At 36.4% G+C, this 19683-nt stretch overlaps 1 protein-coding gene across 2 annotated transcripts in view; it reads left to right on the forward strand.

Annotated features, from left to right (window-relative positions):
• RPGRIP1L (RPGRIP1 like) overlaps nucleotides 1-19683 on the forward strand; it is a 92892-nt gene that overhangs the window by 23333 nt on the left and 49876 nt on the right. For both annotated transcript variants that reach the window (XM_030299606.1, XM_030299608.2), the window contains exons 8-14: nucleotides 1485-1631; nucleotides 2953-3026; nucleotides 9244-9383; nucleotides 14461-14567; nucleotides 14875-14925; nucleotides 15603-15782; nucleotides 16324-16441. In XM_030299606.1, coding sequence (XP_030155466.1) covers nucleotides 1485-1631; nucleotides 2953-3026; nucleotides 9244-9383; nucleotides 14461-14567; nucleotides 14875-14925; nucleotides 15603-15782; nucleotides 16324-16441 — 817 coding nt within the window. The remainder of the gene's footprint in view (nucleotides 1-1484; nucleotides 1632-2952; nucleotides 3027-9243; nucleotides 9384-14460; nucleotides 14568-14874; nucleotides 14926-15602; nucleotides 15783-16323; nucleotides 16442-19683) is intronic.

Raw genomic sequence — 19683 nt, forward strand, 5'->3', positions numbered from 1 at the left:
TACTCTGGTTTGTGCTTTCCATCCTGCAGGAACCTCCTTAAATGCAAACTAATAACTGTCTTCCGTATGAATATGAGGGTTTATGAAAGAAAGAAGGCTAATTGCAGAGTGGAGACAATAGCCCTGTCTACCTATAGATACAAGAGGGAAATACAGAAAACATGGAGCTGAGGGCCATTTCTAACATGGGGAATTAGGAAAGAAAAACAAAAAAAAAAAAAAAACAATGATATTACCTTCTGTCACTTTGACCACCTGACTTCCATTTAACAGTGATGCCAGGTACTTCTTCCAGTACCAACAATTGTTAAGTGTCTGTTATAGCACAGGCTCCTCTTTTGAGGACTGATGTTGGGTAAAGAAAGGTTTGACAGGTTCAGACCAACAGCTTCAATGAATGAGGTAGGAAGCCCAGGAAAAGCTGGTTAAAGATAATGTGTTATAATACCAAGATTAACAAAAATTGAACTTCAGTTACTCAATAGCTATGTTTGTTTTAAATGATTGAAGAACTTCAGATTTTATCCTTTTTTTTTCTTGAGAGATGCTGTGCATGCACATGGGCAAGGGAGAGGCAGAGAAAGAAATCTTAAGCATGGCCACCTCCAGCACAGAGCCCAATGAGGGGCTCGATCTCACGACTGAGATCATGATCTGATCCGAAATCAAAAGTCATATGCTCAATTGACTGAGCCACCCAGGTGCCCCACAACTTAAGTGATTTTAATTAGCACATGAACCATTACATGTTATGGCTATGGTCTCTGTGAAAAGACTTTAATATCATCACCTTTTTTATTTATAAAAAAAAAAAGTAGGGACACCTGGGTGGCTCAGTCGGTTGAGCATCCAACTTCGGCTCAGGTCATGATCTCCTGTCATGGTCGGTGGAGCATGTGACTCTTGATCTCAGGTTGGTGAGTTCAAGCCCCACTTTGGGCATAGAGATTACTTAAAATAAGAATAAAAATTCTTTAATTGAAAAAACTTCAGTAACTATTTTACTGAATTGAAAATTTTAACCTAATTGTATTAAAATCAGAAGCTAACCTTCTGTTAGGCTGTTTATATGCTGTGGTGACAAATCCTTTCAAGTTTCATTATCTGTGGTCAGCATTTATTTTTGACCCATGCGGCACCATTTTTAGACAGCATGTCCAACCACTGTAACCACAACAGAAAGAAAAAAAATTTGCCAAAACCAATTTACTCACTGGTCACTAATCAACCAGTCAAAAACTAGAAGGAAGTAAAATAAAAGACAAAAAGTTTGCATTATGTGACTCTGTGCTAAGAAAACTATATTCTTTTCCTAATTATACACTTGGGTCAAGAGTGTCTCCACGGACAAGTAGCACATATACTTTGTGAGGTGAAGAATAAACTGTATAATGTGAACTTCAGGAGTAAATTCACTTATAAAATTGCAATCACTTATTTAACATGGAATCCAAAAATAATTTCGAGAAGATTTTGTTTTGTAGAAGCAGAGAAGTCTCCGGATCAGCCATGACGCCTTGATGGCAAATGGAGATGAGCTAAATATGCAACTCAAAGAGCAGCGTTTAAAATGCTGCAGCCTTGAGAAGCAGTTACATTCCGTGACATTTTCTGAAAGAAAAATAGAAGAGGTAAGCTCCCAAGAGGTTATTAGCCATTAGTTGTGTTAAAACTTCTCTGTAACTGTTTTGAAAAAGTAAAATAGAGACATTCTAAGCAGTATATTTATTTAAAAATCCCAAACTACATACACGGTGCTTTGAGCACAGCAAAATATAGTCCGTTTGTTATGTGCAAGGCACATCAGTGCTTAAAAATATGTGCCAACATGCTGATATCCACTGTTCACCTAAAGGGTTGATTCTTGAGGAAAAAGAAAACACATTTTGAACTTACCTGTGGAACCTAACTTTCTCAGCCTTAACATCTTATTAGCCATTTGAGACACCAGGACAAAGGAATACACATCTGTTTCTGGGGAGAAGGAAGGATATTCTGTTCCGCAACATCAGCAATTTTGTGAAATTATTTAATTTTTTTCCTAGGAAGTTGTTTGAAAACTCATCTTTCTATTATTATCACGACTCACATCTCCCAGCGAGCACAATCTCTTTCTGTAGTCTCTTAAATTTGTTCTTAAAAAGAATGAAATAAAGCAATGAAATAAGATGCTTACATTCTGTTCTGATCTTGCGAGAATCTTTACTGTGTCTCATACTTGCATCAAAAGGGAATTATCAAAATGGAAATGAATTTTAAGAGTACTCTGATCCATGGGAAAGGATTGTTAACTACACAGTATACTGGTGAATAAAACTTTAAACATAAATGCTAGAAAGAAATACAGAGAGCTACATTTTAGTCATAAAGGTATTAATGATAACCCTCAGTTTATTTCGAAAAATGTCATTCATCAGGATAAAGCAAGGTATACAATTTTATCTATTCATTCATTTATTTAAAAGATGTGCTGCCAGCTCTTTGTAAATTCCAGGTAACATAAGAAATTAGGTCTTCAGAGTAAATTGTGCTTAACGCAATTTATTTGAACCACGAACCAAAAGAAAGGTTAATCCTTTTGTTTTTAATGGGCCAATTAGAAATTAACACAAAATTAATACAATGATGGAATTCATTGGGGAGGGAAGTAAAAAAATATGTTTCCCAGACTTCATAGCAAACTTTTAACACATTCTTTATTGAGTTTTGGCACATGTCAGCATAAAGCAGTGCATACGTTTCTACTAAATTAAAACAAATATTAATTTCGTGTTTACTTAACAACTTAGAAAAAATCAGTGCTAAATTAAATGCAGACAATATTAGTTGAGTAGTTAGCAGCTGCAATTTAAAAATCAAGACTAAAACATGTTAGCCTCCTCTCGTGTTATTTTATCCCCATGTAGTTTTGATATGATAATCACCTAATGTGTCATTTTCTTTTCATTTTAGTTGCAGGATAGAATTAATGACTTAGAAAAGGAACGGGAACTTTTAAAGGAGAACTGTGATAAACTTTATAACAGGTAAATCATGATACATGTGTTCTCTTGTTCTCTTCTTTAAGATGTTTTATATCAAAGCAGTAGATGTCAGAATATCTAATATTGATTAAAGAATTAGCAATGGGTGATTGCGAAAAATATATATGTATCATAAAAGAAAAATAGAAAAATAAGCTTTTGGAGAGTGTTTGTAATAAGCTCTTTAACCTGAGCAGTAATCTACGACTAGAAAACCGTTATCAGTTTGTGTCACTTATTGAGCATAAACCATAAGTGAGCAGGCACTTTGCTAAATATTCTTCATATTAAAAGTTTCTCAGAGCAACCTGGAAATGTGGGTATTGTAAATGCCCATGTTAAGTTTATTTATTTAAATAACCTCAACACTCAACGTGGGGATCAAACTCACAACCCTGAGATCAAGAGTCACATGCTCTACCGACTAAGCCAGCCAGGCGCCCCTCAAGATAAATTTTTAAGAGCTACTTCAATTTTGTCTTTTAATCTACTTCATAATTGTGGTATTTTAAAAATGAATCCCTTCTGATAATTTTAGGAACAAAATTCTGTAACACAGCTAAGTTTAGTTAAGTGGTACAGATATCTATCTGTGTGCGTGTCTATGTATATATGTGTATTTTTAAGTCTTTTCAGTATGTGATAACTGATAAAGGGTAAATACAGGCTTACATGAAAGTAAATTTAGTATACATACTGGAAGATGTATGTTAGAGCAGATATTCAAAGGTTGCTTCTATTGATAATATTCTGAAACGTCACAAAATAGCCATCTGATGTACCGACACACTTTTTAACACTGTGTTGTTGTTTTTTTTTCATGTTTTGTAAACTCAATTTACATTTTATAAGGTAAACAAATACCTAAAGAGTATAGAGATAGGCTGTTATTTGTTTTTACTTTGAAAAGATACACAGATTAATGTTAGGCATCATTCCAGTGGCACGGATCATCTATGTTGTTTCCCTACTAGTGTTGATGGTCCTTACACGAAGTGGCTCATGATGTTAAGAGTTATCGATAGCAGGGGCACCCGGGTGGCTCAGTTAGTTAAGCATCTGACTTCGACTCAGGTCATGATCTCACAGGTCATGAGTTCGAGCCCCATGTCGGGCTCTGTGCTGACAGCTCAGAGCCTGGAGCCTGCTTCAGATGCTGTCTCCCTCTCTCTCTGCACCTCCCCCACTCACACTCTGTCTCGCTCTCAAAAATAAACATTGGGGCGCCTGGGTGGCTCAGTCGGTTAAGCGGCCGACTTCAGCTCAGGTCATGATCTCGTGGTCCATGAGTTCGAGCCCCGCGTCGGGCTCTGTGCTGACAGCCCAGAGCCTGGAACCTGTTTCAGATTCTGTGTCTCCCTCTCTCTGACCCTCCCCTGTTCATGCTTTGTCTCTCTCTGTCTCAAAAATAAATAAACGTTAAAATAAATAAATAAACAAACATTAAAAAATAAAAAAATAAAAAACAGTTATCAATAACAGATTCAGACATCAGTTAAAATAATATCTGGGGCTCTCTAGCAAGGATAGACTGGTTAAAAATCTTTATGTGGTTCTGCCTTGGACCCCTTCCAAATCATTTGGCCCCATGGCTTTGTTCTGGCCCCTCTCTCATGAACCCTGATTAATTTTACCTAAAGCATTTATTATACCTCCTTTTTGTTTTTAAGTTTGTTTACTTATTTTGAGAGAGAGGAAGAGGGGAGGGAGAGAGACAGAGAGGGAGAAAGAGAATCCCAAGCAGGCTCCGTGCTATCAGTGCAGAGCCAGATGTGGGGCTCAAACCCAAGAACCACGAGACCATGACTTGAGTTGAAATCAAGAGTCCAACACTCAACCGACTGAGCCACCCAGGTGCCCCTATATTCTCACTTCTATAGAACAATACAAGGTTTATATTGATATATATCTAAGGATTTGGTAGTTACGTGTTTGAAATTTCCAAATTTCAGTATATAGATCACACAACCACTGCATTGTAGGGCAGAGAAAATAATGTTATCCCCATATTTTAGAGATGAGAGAATGGAGAGTCAAGAAACATTAAGAGACTTGTACGGAGTCACACAGCATTGCTGAGACTCCAGTAAAGGACCCAAACCCAATTCTTTTGACTCTAAAACTTGATTTGTTTTCCCCCTGTGCTTCACTATCTCTCTGATTTTAATTGCATTGGAAAACTGGTTCTGTGGAAGGGAAACATTCATGGAATAATAGAACTACCATACATTCAGGAATTTTTATTGATTTATATTTATCTTCAACATCTTGTAATTTCAAATAATTTAACATGGTCTTAATACAAGAAAATAAGTGCCATTTGGCCCTTACTTACACTTTTTCTACTTCCCTATTTGAGGATTTACTGAACATACCTTCTGGGAATAAAAAACATTAAACTTAGCTGGGAATAATGCATAACTGGAATTTTGAGAGGAACATGTTTTTCTCATATTTACTTTCTCACCGTGAAACTTTATCTTTCCATATTAGAAGATGATCTGAGAGTGTAAATCTGACTTTGAAGGGTTTTTTTTTTTAATGTTTTGCTTGAGCTACATTTTTTCCTGTCACATTGAAAACAGACTTCATTATGCTGCTTACACTTGAATTTTGTGTGAGGTATATGGAAGTAAATGTGTGTAATGAGTGTCAAAACATTTTGTGTCCAAAAAAAAATTAATGTCACTTAAGCACAAAACCCAGCAAGTACACATGATAGCAAACAGAACTGTAAAATTCTCTAATACAAATTTTTAAAATATAATATGTTTTCAGAAACAGTTGGAGAAACTTCTACAAAAATCATTGTCATCTTTAAAATTCTTTAAAGCTCTTGTATTCCATGGCACTGTTACCATCATTGCCAACAACTAGTGCTCATCAAAAACTAAATAAAATTTACTCCCTGTTTGGTTAGTCATAGTGATAGCGTGTTTTTAAAAGGGAAGCATTTGTTTGTTATTCAAAACTGGCTAGTTTTCAGGAGAAAAATATGATTTGCAGATTACATTCTCATCTTCCTTTCCCAAATGAAATTTTGAATGTGTTTATTACTTGACATATGACATATTAGAGAATCATCTGGTAAGATAAAACCCTCATGTTAGTATTTGGAATGAGCTCGTTTTAATATGAGAAAACATTTTTGATACAATGCCAAGAAGTAAGTATAACCTTATTTAAGAAATACTCCATTTGAAAATTCAGAATAAACGTTTTTGCAATTAAATCTATGTGGTCAGAGAGAAACTATGCTACGATATTGCAAAGCTGTGCCCATCTTTGAAGTTAGTATAGTTTTAGGGTGGTAGCTCTCATGAATACAATAGTCCTTCAGCTGTAGTATATATGTATGAATAACCTGGAAAACAGCAAAATGTAGCTTTTACCACCCCTTTGGAACTTCCCTCCCCCAGCCTCGAGCCATCACCATCCAATTCAGATTTAGTCAATTTGGGACAGGATCCAGAGAATCTGTTAGAGGTGGTTTTAAGGCATTAACTCCCTGAGAGACACTAATACCTATTTTAAGAAAAAAAAGACTTGGTCTAGTTTTTGAAGATGGTATCAACCATTTTTGAGAATTGGGTAAATCAGGTTTTTACAATGTAATTAGTAGCCATCTAATATCCAAAATTCAGTGGAGCCCTGCTGACCACCCATAGATTTTCTGGGCTCCCTTTCTGTAAAGTGAGCACCTGTCCCCTGCAGTCTTCTAGGAATCATGAAAGCCCATATGATCAAATATGAGCACTTTGTGCTTCTCAGAAATCAAACTGAGTACATTCGGGGCATTATTTTCTTTCAGTAAGTGAATTATCCCTATGTAAATATGTGTTTAATTTCCATTAGGTCCTAACTAAAGTATCTGTGGATTTCTTCATGGATGATTTAGAGCTTATTCTTCCCTCTCTTTCACATTAGGGTGCCCTTAAACATGGGAATAAGTAGAATTTCTTCTGCAAGAAAAAAGCCTTAGGGTGGAGATGAATTCTTTAGCTCTTATTTCAGTCTGATCATGTTGTTGATCAACAGTGTGTGAGCTGACCCATGACCGCCAGTGGACGTGCCAGTGAGCACAGGCACCAATGGACATTCAGCTGTGGATGGACATTTTCTCACTTCAGCAACATAATGTAACAAACGAAATGTGCACACAGACCAACTATGATTTCCCCCCCCACCCCACCCCCAGTTGTCACTGTAGGCAATATACAAAAACATTTTCATGAATAAAAGGTTCTCAAAGACTGTTCTCATATGCAGATTTAATCATGTACACAGCCTTTACAAAGAAAATGGAGCCAGATGTGGTTCACCATTTATAGTTACACAGATGGCTCCAAGCACAGAGGAATACAGTAAATTCAAAAGGAATTCCTCATGAAACTCCAGTGGAATGTAATCCTAAATTTAGAGGGAAGATAGCAGTGGACTAAATTCAGATTGACTTATGCTGATTTACACTAGTATTTTGTGGGTTTGGAAAAACCAGGCTGCTAAATTGTTCTTAATTTAAACACATACAGCTTCTGATGTTTCTGCCAGATTAACTGTTGGTGATCTTTTTGCTGGTACTAATGCTATTGGAACACTACTGTTTCTAATTTTTGGCGTCTGATATAATGTATAATTGTGCCTATTTCATCATGCTAATTTTTTTTTCCGGGTAGTACATGTTTTTAATAATACAAGACACACACGCGCGCGCACCCCCCCCCACACACACACATACACACACACCCATATACCCACATACATACATATGTGTGTGTTTGGTTTATATAATTTGACTAGACACAGAAATTATATTTTGTCTTTATTTTAAAAAGTGAAAATGTAAAGGAATATTCTTTAATATTTAAAGTGCATATTTTGTTTGGATTTCATTTAAGTCTAGGTAATTGTACCTTTGATCAAATTAACTTAAAATATTGGTATATAGGTTCATGCATTTTTTTAAGGTTCCATATGTGAGATGAGAACATTGATAGAAGAAACAGATGTCATATTTAGAGAAACTTCTAGAATTTCATTTATTTTTAAGTTCATATTATTTTAAATGCAATAAAAGCATTCAAAATGTAAAATAGATACATAATTCTGTTCCTTTGAAAGCTATGCCTCCCAGAAAAGTACCTCTTTTGGAATAAAACCTCAAGACTAGCTGGGAGCAGCATTAAGGGCAATTTTCAATAATAAGTTTTTCTTCCATTTGCTTCATCATCAGTACAAAACCAGATTTTATAAATTTTTGTTTCATTTACTGGGTTTAAAATAAGGAGAAGGGTCAAAGCTGCTGATAATTATTCAGTCATATCAAGCTTCACAGATAATAGTTTTCTGCTGAAATACAGATCAAGATCAGTTTTTCCAAAACCTGGCTATCACCTGCAGAAGCTTTATAAAACTCTGGATTCCTGGGCCCCAAGATCTTCATTTTTAAATCTCCCCAAGTGCTTAGTATAGCTGGTCCAGCACCAGTGTTTAGTTTATCAGCATTTGGAAACCACTGGCATAAATGAATGTTGGGATTTAATCATGAGTGGATTTTAACACTGGTTTAAAATCTTCATCATTCTTACCAGGGTGTTCTTACCAGGTTTTCATCCCAATCACATTACAAGTAAAACTTTGTTCTTAGCCTGTTAATGCGGTTTAGTTTTTTAGGACAAAAACTCCATTATCACTACTTCATAATAGCAGAGTTGCCGTCTTGTATTTCGGCGTGTTATCATTTCATGGCTGAAATTTTGTGAATATGGTATTAGCACGGACTCTGTAAAAGTTTCAGATTCTAGAAGTAGAGATCAGGTGGCGAGCCCCTTTTTCTCGGTTTTAAGAGGGTTTGTATGTGGGAGAGAATAGTTTTATCCGAGGCTGATGGCTGAGGTTTGGAACTGCGGATTCCTCTGGAGTATGTACAGTATCTGAATTCCTTTACTAGTCCCACAAAAGCTGCACGCTGCCAACTTTTCTGACTGGAGAGCTCTAAATTAAGGCCAGTTCCTTTGCTCATCCCACAAAGCCTTTCATGTTTCCTAACCGCAGCCTGAGAGAGGCGCCTTGGTTTCAACAGCAGCAGACCAGCATATGTTTACTTAATTCCTAAGACATGATGACAGTGGTCTCTGTGCCACTAAAAGCTTTTCTCTTTCGCGTTCTCGGTCGAGGCCGATCTCCAGGCTCTCCTCTGCATGTCATGTGTGTTTTGCAGTGCCTTCAGTGCTGCCCACGAAGAGCAATGGAAGCTAAAGGAACAGCAGCTCAAAGTGCAGATCGCTCAACTCGAGACTGCCTTAAAGTCTGACCTAGCAGACAAAACTGAAATCCTTGACAGAGTCAAAACCGAAAGAGGTACATGCAAAACCACTACCGACTTGTCTCAACAGCCATCCACTTCCATGCGTTTCGCGGTCACTTGAAATTTCCATTTACTCAGCCTCGCGTAGAAGCCCAAGGAATTTTTTTTTTTTTTTTTTTTTGGTCAGAGATACTGTCATTTAGGTGGTCTTTTAATTTTTTTGTTGAGCCTTCTTGTGTTCAGCAGTCAACAAGCATTTCTTGAGCCAGGCACTGTTCTAAGTTCTGGGGGTACAGCAATGAGCAAAGCCAAGGCCTTGCCCTCACGCAACATAAATTCTACAGAGAGAAACTGACAGTAATTAAACAAGCATGCCACATGTCAGGTGGTGGCAAGGGCAGTGGGAACAAAAACAAAGCAGTGTAAGATGACAGAGTAGAGAAATAGTTGCTTACTGGTTTTGATAGGTCAAACAGGGACGATCTCTGTGATAATGAGATATCTAAATCTACTCTGTGACAGTGAACTTAAATACCAGGAAGACTTGCCAAGATGTCCCTGCTAAAATAATAATCATTAATAAGTTTCATGTCACAGATCTCACCCCTCTCATCTCAGGGAAATAAAATAATCATAATTAATGTAGATGTCTGATTTACTAGATTATACACACAAGTGCACAACAGGGGAATTGAATTATTTGCTTCAAATGTTGTATCTGTTGTTCATCCACTACGCAAACCAAGTGATGTGATAATAAGGTTGCTTCTTTTGAACATTTGTAATTCTGTTGCATGCAAGCGTTTCAAAGTTTAATGCAGGCTCCGTTAAAAAAAAAAAAACAAAAACAAACAAATTACAAATGTAGTCAGTACTCTATTTATTGATTTAGCTCACAATGCCATATTTTATTAACTATAAGAGAGAGTTTTTTTCCCATTTTGACATCTCTGAAATTGGGATGCATCTTATAAATGATAACTTTTAAAATTATGGTCTTTTTCCAACACTCTAGGAAGACTGTAATCAGAACATTTCTTACAATAGATGTAGTCTTAATTTCAATGAAACATATGTGCAGTATTTATTTGCCAAGTGGTTAAATTTCATGAAAAATTATTTGTGAATTTTTCTCAAGAATATTGTGAGGAGAATGAAATGGTGACATGATTGGTGACCGGGCAGGTATTTAAAAGTTTTGATGTCAAAGATGTATCGTTCCTGATTTTAATGTGGTACTTAACAGAGTACTTTTGTTTAATAGTTGCTCAGTAAATTCTTGTTGACTGAAGGAAGGAGAAGCACTCTATATTTCCCGCTTTTTTCCAAAAACAGATATAAACTGCTCTGAAAAGAAGAGAAATGAAAACAACCTGTCTTATTTCTGTGCTTTCTGTATTTCCCTAAATATCAAGAATTTCAAAACTCTTATCTCTAAACATCTGCATTGGTCTCTGGAAAGAAACTCTTAAGGGAATAGAATCTTGGTGGTCTTTTTTTAAGACCTATCTGTTGTTGTTTAGTTATTTCCAAAGATTCTTTTAAATTATTAAAATTACAGTTGCAAAGTTATTTTAATCCACCGAATCCATTCTTATTTTTTCACTAGCTTTTGTGTCTTCTTGGATTTTTTGAAAGATTAAAAATAATTCACGTATACCATTAAAAAATCCAGTGAACAAAAAAATTTCTAGAAGTCACTCACTCCCACACCCCACAAGATAATCACTATTAATATGTTTATGTTTGTCCTTCCAGAGTTGTTTGTATGTGCACAGGTACAGTTTTTATAATGTGCTTTTTATCTTTACTATGTTATGAAACCGTTCCTTGAGTATAAGTATAAACCCACATCATCATCACTTATAATGTCTGTCCTGGTTTTCCATGTGAGGATGTACAAAAAATTGCTTAACAATCTTCTACTGATGAATTTTTAAAGAGTTTCAGTTTTGTTAAGTATCATAAACATCTCTCTACACAAATCTTTACACATTTATTCAGTTGTTTTCTTAAGAAGAATTGCTAGTACTGAATCTTTATTTTTAAGTCAACTGTTATTTTAGTTATTTTGCTTGAATACCCGAAGTTTATAAGTCTAATGACTGAAGTTTGGGATCGTTTGGTGAATATGTTACAATGGATTATAAGAAAAATATTACAGCCTTGAACCATTTTTTTTTCTGGGAAGTACTAAACAAACAAAAAAAAATTGAAAATCTCTTTATAAGGAAATCTTTCAATATGTAGAAAGTTCCTTTTTGTCTTACAGATTTTGAAATTGTTTCATTCCACTTTGAAGTCTCTTCACACATTTACCTTTTCATTTGTCGAGTGTTCTTTGCCAGAAGATGTTTCCCTGGCTTCTTAGACTCATTCATCTAACTGGCAAATTATTTTTAGAGAATACTCACCTCTTTATTCAAGGTACAAATTAGTTTCAGATTGTGTGAATATGTGGGGGAAGAATATGTAAATGCAGTTTGCATTTGGTTAATGCTTAAATTAACTGCATGTGTTTAAGGGCCCTGCTTTTGAAAGTTCCTTTCTATCTTTAGCTGAAATGCATAATTCAGCATAATGCATATGGTTATATTGATCACAGCTGAAGATATTAGCACAAAGGAGCTCTGAAAATTGTTTAGTTGGATTGTTCTCCGCAGTCTGCTTATTAATGGTGTGCTTGAAGAACATAATTTTAAAAGAGTGAAATGTTATCCCATTTGAATAAAATGCTGTTTAGCTTAACCTGCTTTTTGTCAAATCATAAGGTAAGGAGGTTATTTTTCATCTTGTACAGGATGCTTTGATTTTTCTTATTATAATCCAGCAAGGCTATCTCTTGTTTGAACTACAGCGTCTCTTAAAGACCCAGGAATTGTATCCCCAATAAACAGTTTGAGAAAGGAAAAATACTGTGGATAATTCTACATAAAATCTAGTAGAGAGAAAGTTACTCATATTCAGTAATGTCTTCCCCCACTAATAAGCTATTTTCCCACTACTAACACCCTAGTTTTAAAAATATCCATGAGGGGCGCCTGGGTGGCGCAGTCGGTTAAGCGTCCGACTTCAGCCAGGTCACGATCTCGCGGTCCGGGAGTTCGAGCCCCGCGTCAGGCTCTGGGCTGATGGCTCGGAGCCTGGAGCCTGTTTCCAATTCTGTGTCTCCCTCTCTCTCTGCCCCTCCCTCGTTCATGCTCTGTCTCTCTCTGTCCCAAAAATAAATAAACGTTGAAAAAAAAAATTAAAAAAAAAAAAAATCCATGAAACGGGGACATTGTTGACACAGAAATCAGCAAAGGAAGAAACATTTGAATAAGTTCATGTATACCTACTAGCATTTCATTCTTAGAACCCTGCTCTGAAATATTGAAAGAAGAGAGAAACAGGAGCATGAAAATAGTAATCAGAAAACGCTCTATCTGGGGGAAGGGGCAATAGTCCTGTCCTTTACACTTTACCTCGTCATCAGAACCCCTAACCCGTTTGCAGGCCAAGAAGGAAACTACCTTTAGTTTTATATTTTTCTTACTATATTTACCTTTTTTCTGTTACCTAACCATTTCTATCTAGATTTTTTAACCTAATCAACAGAAAATAAAGTGTTCTGCATTCTTACCGTACTCTGTAACTGAAAAAGTTGTTTATCTCCTCTAACAATTCATATTTACTATTAATCCTAATTTTGAGTTGAAAGACAAATAGTTGACCTTTACCTTCAAAATTTCTGAGTACTGTTCACACTTGTGAACTCTTATTTAGGTCACTAAATATTAGCAAAAGGATAACCTTTTAACTTTTCATCGATAAGATAAAAATGTTTATATATTTGATATTAAAATGTCTCTGCATACTCTAGAGTCACTTTTTTTTTTTTTACTTTTTAGTTTTCCAGGAAATATGTGACATTAAAAATATCCAAATTTAGTCCATTTCTTCTTAATTGTGTAATTTACTATTTTTACTTACATGCAGTATGTATATCCCAAGTTAAATCTTGGGAACACAAAAGCATTATAAAAGTCAGAAATGTATTTTTGTATAACATGCATTCAGCGTGCAAATGTATTCATGCAAAGAATTCTTGGCAAATGTCTTGACTTGCTTTTTTTAAGAAAAGGAAACAAAAATGTACAACTTGAAGACTTTTGGTAAACACAAATCTTTGAAACTAGGATGAAATTAGTGGAGACACTTTGGACGACACGGTTTAGAGTTAGTGAACGGGGAGCCAAAAAGGAGGACACCTGACCCCGACAATGAACTCTGTTGAAGAGTACGCTTAAGAACATGAGACCAAAGAATAGATTTGTTAGCTTGCTTTTTTTTTTTTTTTAAGTTAAGCATATGTTTAATGCAGGGAGTAAAAAATTCATCTCTTCATGGATTTATTACTATTTTCTGTAGCTCTGCTCTGTGCTCCTGATTGTGGGTCAAGGCAAATGAGAACCTAGGTGAATGTAACCTATCTCTATTCCTTAACAAGAGCTCTGAGTCCATGTCTTACTAATTAACAGCATGAACTCAATGAATAAAGAACACACATGAATTATTACTGATGCTACCATGCCCTGGCTAAGAATCCTTTCCTCCTATCTTAGCAGATTTGTTCAAAGTGTGGTTGATTAGAATTACAGATTTAGTTATTACCAAAGAAATTATGTTGTTTTAATAAAAAGACTTAATGCTAAATTGGAAAAAGAAAACTCAAGGAAGTCAATTAAAACACTAAAAGACAAAAAAAAAAAAAAAAAACTTTTTTTTTTTTTGCATGCCTTTCAGGACCCTTAATAAGTAAGTAAAAATCATAGATTTAGAAACATATTTTCTTAGGTATTTTAGATAGAATGTTCCTTTGAAGTCCCAGAGGCCACAATTTCCTTATATTAATACTATGAACTTCAGTCTTCAGTTTTTGATAAGAAACTGGATCATATGGTAGACACATGATCGTGTTCATTTGTTCCTCATTCTCCTGCTGCCTTTGTCTAGGTGCTAGCATAATTTCCTCTCTGACCAGAGCAATGCTAGATCCAGCTTGGTGTGTATCAGGAATTAAATTAATTTTAAATGTGTTCTTACCTCATGCTCTCTTACCTTTCTAATGGCATTGACTTTATTTTTAAGACCAAAATGAGAAACTCATCCAAGAAAATAGAGAACTACAGTTACAGTATCTGGAACAAAAGCAACAACTTGATGAACTTAAAAACCGCATGAAGTTTTACAACCAGGTGAACTATTTTCTTATTTAGGAGATAAACTCCAAATCTGTATCTAAATATTTTATATACAGAGGAAACACTGTACTACAAAGCAAAAGAAGACAAATATATTACTTGGTTTATTAATTCATGGTCATTACGCAGCTTGCATTTCAGAAGGAGATTCTGAATAGTCGGAATGTCTCTTTTACTTAGTTTATTAATTCATGCTATCAGGCAGCTTATGTTCCGTGAGGATAATCTGCATAGTTGGAATGTCTCTTGTACTTTCCATTAATATCTCATTGTGAGCTTTTACTCATTCTGTCTTTTGCAGGACAGTGATATTAATGCTGATGAATTGAGTGAAGCTCTCCTGCTTATAAAGGTAACTTTCTGAACTTCACCATGAATTTCATGTCTACATATAACTGTTTCAGCATAATGATGACCCTTGTCTGTAACCCTTATACTTGGAGAATAAATTATTCAGGAAAGTGGTCAGGTGACATTTACTTACAGCATATACATATTTCATAATGACATCAAAATTACATTAAAATAGACCTCAAAAACTCTTATTTAAAGCACTTTCTCCAACTGTACAAATATTTCACTTTTACACACCTCACTATAAAACTAATCAACAATTTTGTCCTAAGAGACCTTGGTACATCCTATTAAGTAAAATATTGAATTATAAATGTTACCAGAAGATATTTTTTCAGTTCTAGGATATTCTGTTATTTATAAGAAGACACGAGAAAATACATTTCTTTCCCTTTAGATCAACACTGTGTAGCATTTAATCAATTGAAGAAATAGAAATAAATGTACATGATTCTTCTTTATGTCATGAAGTAATAAACTGTTTTTTGAATTCTCTGTAATTGTTCCAAATGTCTATCTAAATATATTTTCTGTATCAGGATTGTTTTATTCCTGATGGAAAATGGAAATATATCTGTTTTCAATTAATGATTTTTCCTTGCCATATCTATATTAATTCACATGATTATATTTTAGAAACTCTTATTTCAGTAAGAAAACATGTTTTTATTTTAGGCTCAAAAGTCACAAAAAAATGGAGACCTTTCCTTTTTAGAGAAAGTAGACAATAAAATTAACAAAGATCTAGAACGCTCCATGAGAGAGCTACAAGCAACTCATGCAGAAACGGTGCAAGAGCTTGAAAAGACACGAAACATGCTAATTATGCAACATAAAATTAATAAAGATTATCAGGTAAGGTGCAACACTAACTCGGGAAAATAGATTTTCCTTAATAATCAACTGATGATTTACTTTTCTAAGCAGTGTTATGTATTATCATCTGTTATAATCTCTTATCATTTATTACCACATGCCTGGAATGTGGCCTCGTAACTAGGTACTTAGAGTCAGTAGTTGAAAAACAAACTATGTTTTTTTTAAGTCCCTGGTTTTAGAGACCAAACACCAGCAATGAATTCACCTTTGCTCGTATTAGCACATTCTGCAAATGGGTTATAGTTATCCTGAAGTCCTGCCACAACCACGTGTGATTGTAGCCTGTAACAAACGGGAAAATCACCTCCATGGGAAGGGATCTCGGGTTTTGTTAATTTTACTTCTGATTTATGAACATTGCCAAGCATAATTTTCTAAACTGTGAGCTGTTTCAGAAAACCATGGTTTACAGCTCCTGGTATCTCCAAGATCTAGGAAAATGCTTGTCATAGTCGCTTTAAAAAATGAAAACGGAACTAATCCTAAGTATTGAGACTTGTTATCTCCTCTTTTTTAGATGGAAGTTGAAGCAGTGACCCAGAAGATGGAAAATTTGCAGCAAGATTATGAACTCAAAGTGGAACAATATGTTCATCTTCTTGATATCAGAGCTGCACGCATTCAGAAACTAGAAGGTACGATGCGCACAATTCTTCGTCTACAGTAACTAGACGAGTAGAGTTTACGACAGTTGAAAATGTCATCCAAATCTACACTCACGATTTCTCTTTGCTCTATTTTTTTTTTTTCTCCAATTCATAGCTGTAAGGAGAATTTACCAGAAAGGTTGTTTTTATCTGATTCTTTTCCACTCAAGAATTTTTAGTAACTTTCTACTGCTTTTTGGATCCAGTGTTGCAGGCAAGATTTCAAAGTAGTTTATGGAGCACGGCAGAACTAACTTTACCACCTCATTTCGAGTTTCTCTTCTCAGCAAGCTATGCCTCGCAGCCAGACAAGTCTGCTTGCTCTTTGTCAGATTCACCTTTCTCAGTCCTACCACTGGATCTTTGTTCCGCCTAAACCTCCTTTATAGCCAGCGTACGCCCTTTTTACCCTGCTTCGAAATCTAACCAAATGCAATGCATGCCTGTGCCAGGAAGCTGGCTCTCATCACTCCTAACCATTCATGCCTCTACTTGAAATGCCCTTACAGTGGTTTCCAGACTTAGGCAAGTATGAAAATCATGTGGGAAACTTGTTTCAAATGTAGCTTCCTGGGCCCTATCCCTGGAGATCCAGGGGCCCATGATGCTGCTATATTTAGAAATCCAGGCGACTCAGACGCAGGTGCAAGACCACACTTTGAAAAACACTGCCTCGGTACTTACCATCCTTCCTCTTATATACTCGGAAAGTATGTTTCGGAACTGTATTATGGAAGTGTTCTTTATTGTTGGAGTTTTGAAAGTTCCCTGTGATGGCAGGATACGTTCTTCGATGCCAAGTACTTTGTCTCTCTTTCATGTCCCCTGCCATACAATGTTTAATGTATGGATCTAGGCCAGCAGTAATTCTACACTCTGAAAAAATCACTGAGGATCCCAAGGGCCTCTTGCCTCTATGGGTCATACTTACTATACTTCTAGTAAGAATTAAAAGTGAGAAATTTGGAAAATATTTATTTTATGTCATGCTAAAATAACAGTAGTAAATCCGTTACACGTTAACATAAATTACAGTATTTATTTTTAAAAAGCTGTATTTTCCATACCAAAAAAAAAATAGTAAGAAAAGTTACACTGTTTTAAATTGTTTTCCTTTTTTTTTTAATTGTTTGACATTTTTACAAACTTTTTGGTGTATACCTTAATAGAAAACAGCTGGGTTTTTAAACCTGCTTCTGCATTCAATCTGTTATGATATCACACATCATGTAGAGTTTGGGAAACTCCATCATACACTTGTGAGAGAATAAGAATGAAAAAAGGCAAATGACATGTCAGGATTGTTTTAAAAATAGTTTTGACCTCACAGGCCTCCAAAATCCGTTTCAGGGACCCTCAGCATTCCCAGACCACACTTTGAGAACCACTGCTCTAAGCGGAAGGGTTCGATCCGCCTGAACAGGGTTTTCCAGCAGTCAAAGAGCAGTATGTACCTTTTATTTCAAGTAGTACTCAATAAAAATTTGCTTAGTAGAATTTTCCTGAATCACACGGAGGTCACGTAGCTTGGGATTTTCATTACTTTTGGTCTCACTAAATCTTCACCAATATATATTATCAGTCCCCAATATTCACTGATTCATCCCATAAACCTGCTCAAGCTCTTCCTGCATGCTAAGCGAAGTGCTGGGCAGAGAGAAGCCAAATAGGAAAGAAAGCTCGGGTCCCAACCTCAGCGAACTCAGAAGATGGAGGAAGTAAATAGAGTATCCCTTCCCGGGAAGAGTGGGAAGCTAGGAAACGCGAAAGATGCGGAGGAAACATTAAGGAGAGATGCCTACTTACACCTGAAGACTCGGGGAAGACTGCCACGCAGTAGGTTTGGAGTCTCCGAAGGCTAGAGAATTCACCACTAAGTAAAAGCAAGAAGGGCCTTCCAGGAAGTAGAGGAGGCAGGTAAAAATGCCCTTAATGTGAAGGGCTGCCATTCATTTGCCAATGAATGACACCACTCCTGGTTAATAAGGGGAGGAGGATCTCCCAGCAAGGCTGGAGAAAACCAAGTCATCCAGGCCCTGCTTGCCACCCTGAGGAGTTTTGTTTTTGTTTTTAATTTTTTTTTATGATTTATTTATGTATTTATTTATTTATTTATTTATTTTGAGAGAGAGAGAGAGAGAGAGAGAGAGGAAGCACAAGTCAAGGAGCCGCAGAGAGAGAGGGAGAGAGAGAGAATCCCAAGCCGGCTCTGCACTGTCAGCACAGAGCCCGACGCGAGGCTTGAACCCACAAACCGTGAGCTCATGACCTGAGCCGAAGTCGGACCCTTAACCGACTGGGCCACCCAGGTGCCCTTGTCCCCCCTGAAGAATTTTAACCTTAATTACCTAACTAGAAAACCACTAAGCAGTGTTTAAGGTGGACAGTAATACACCAGAACTGCATTTGGGAGATTATGCTGTAGTTTTAGGAAGAGTGAGTAAGATCTGAAGGAAGGAAGCAGTTTGGGTTCCATCATAATCTGGGTGATAAACACTGGGAGTGTAAGAAAGGTAGCATTAGTGGACAGAGAATGAACAGGGGCAAATTTGTAACAACTTAGGAAACACTGTTGAATACTAGTGATGTGGGGAGAATTAAGAGAAAGGGAAACTAGAATGATCCCGTGGTATCAAGCTTGGGCAACTGGAGGGATGCTGACATCAGCGCCTGAGATTCAAAGTACAGAAATAACTGGAAGAGACTACTCTTTGGTGTTAGATGCATGCTATTTTGGATATATCGAGTTTGAAGTGCCAAGGGGATATCTAGACAGAGGACCCAGCAAGGCATCAGATTTCTGGGTCTGGAATTCAGGACATAAATCTGAATTAAAAATAGAAAGCTTAGGGTGCCTGGGTGGCTCTGTCGGTCAAGCGTCTGACTTCGGCTCAGGTCATGCTCTCGGGGTTTGTGGGTTCGGCCCCACCATGGGGCTCTGTGCTGACAGCTCAGAGCCTGGAGCCTGCTTCGGATTCTGTGTTTCCCTCTTTCTCTGCCCCTCCCCCACTCCTGCTCTGTCTCTCTCTGTCTCTCAAAAATAAATAAACGCTAAAAAAAATTTTTTTTAATAGAAAGAGGAGAGTCTTCAGCATATTTATAGTAGCAGAAGTCATAAAAGGGGGAGATTACCCATGAGAATATGTCATCTAAGGAGAGGATAAAAACAGGACCCCAGCAAATGATGAGAAAAGGAAAGAAACCCTAAAAGAAAGACACGAGAGGTAAAA

This window comes from Lynx canadensis, chromosome E2 (assembly GCF_007474595.2).
Source record: "Lynx canadensis isolate LIC74 chromosome E2, mLynCan4.pri.v2, whole genome shotgun sequence".
NCBI lineage: Eukaryota > Metazoa > Chordata > Mammalia > Carnivora > Felidae > Lynx > Lynx canadensis.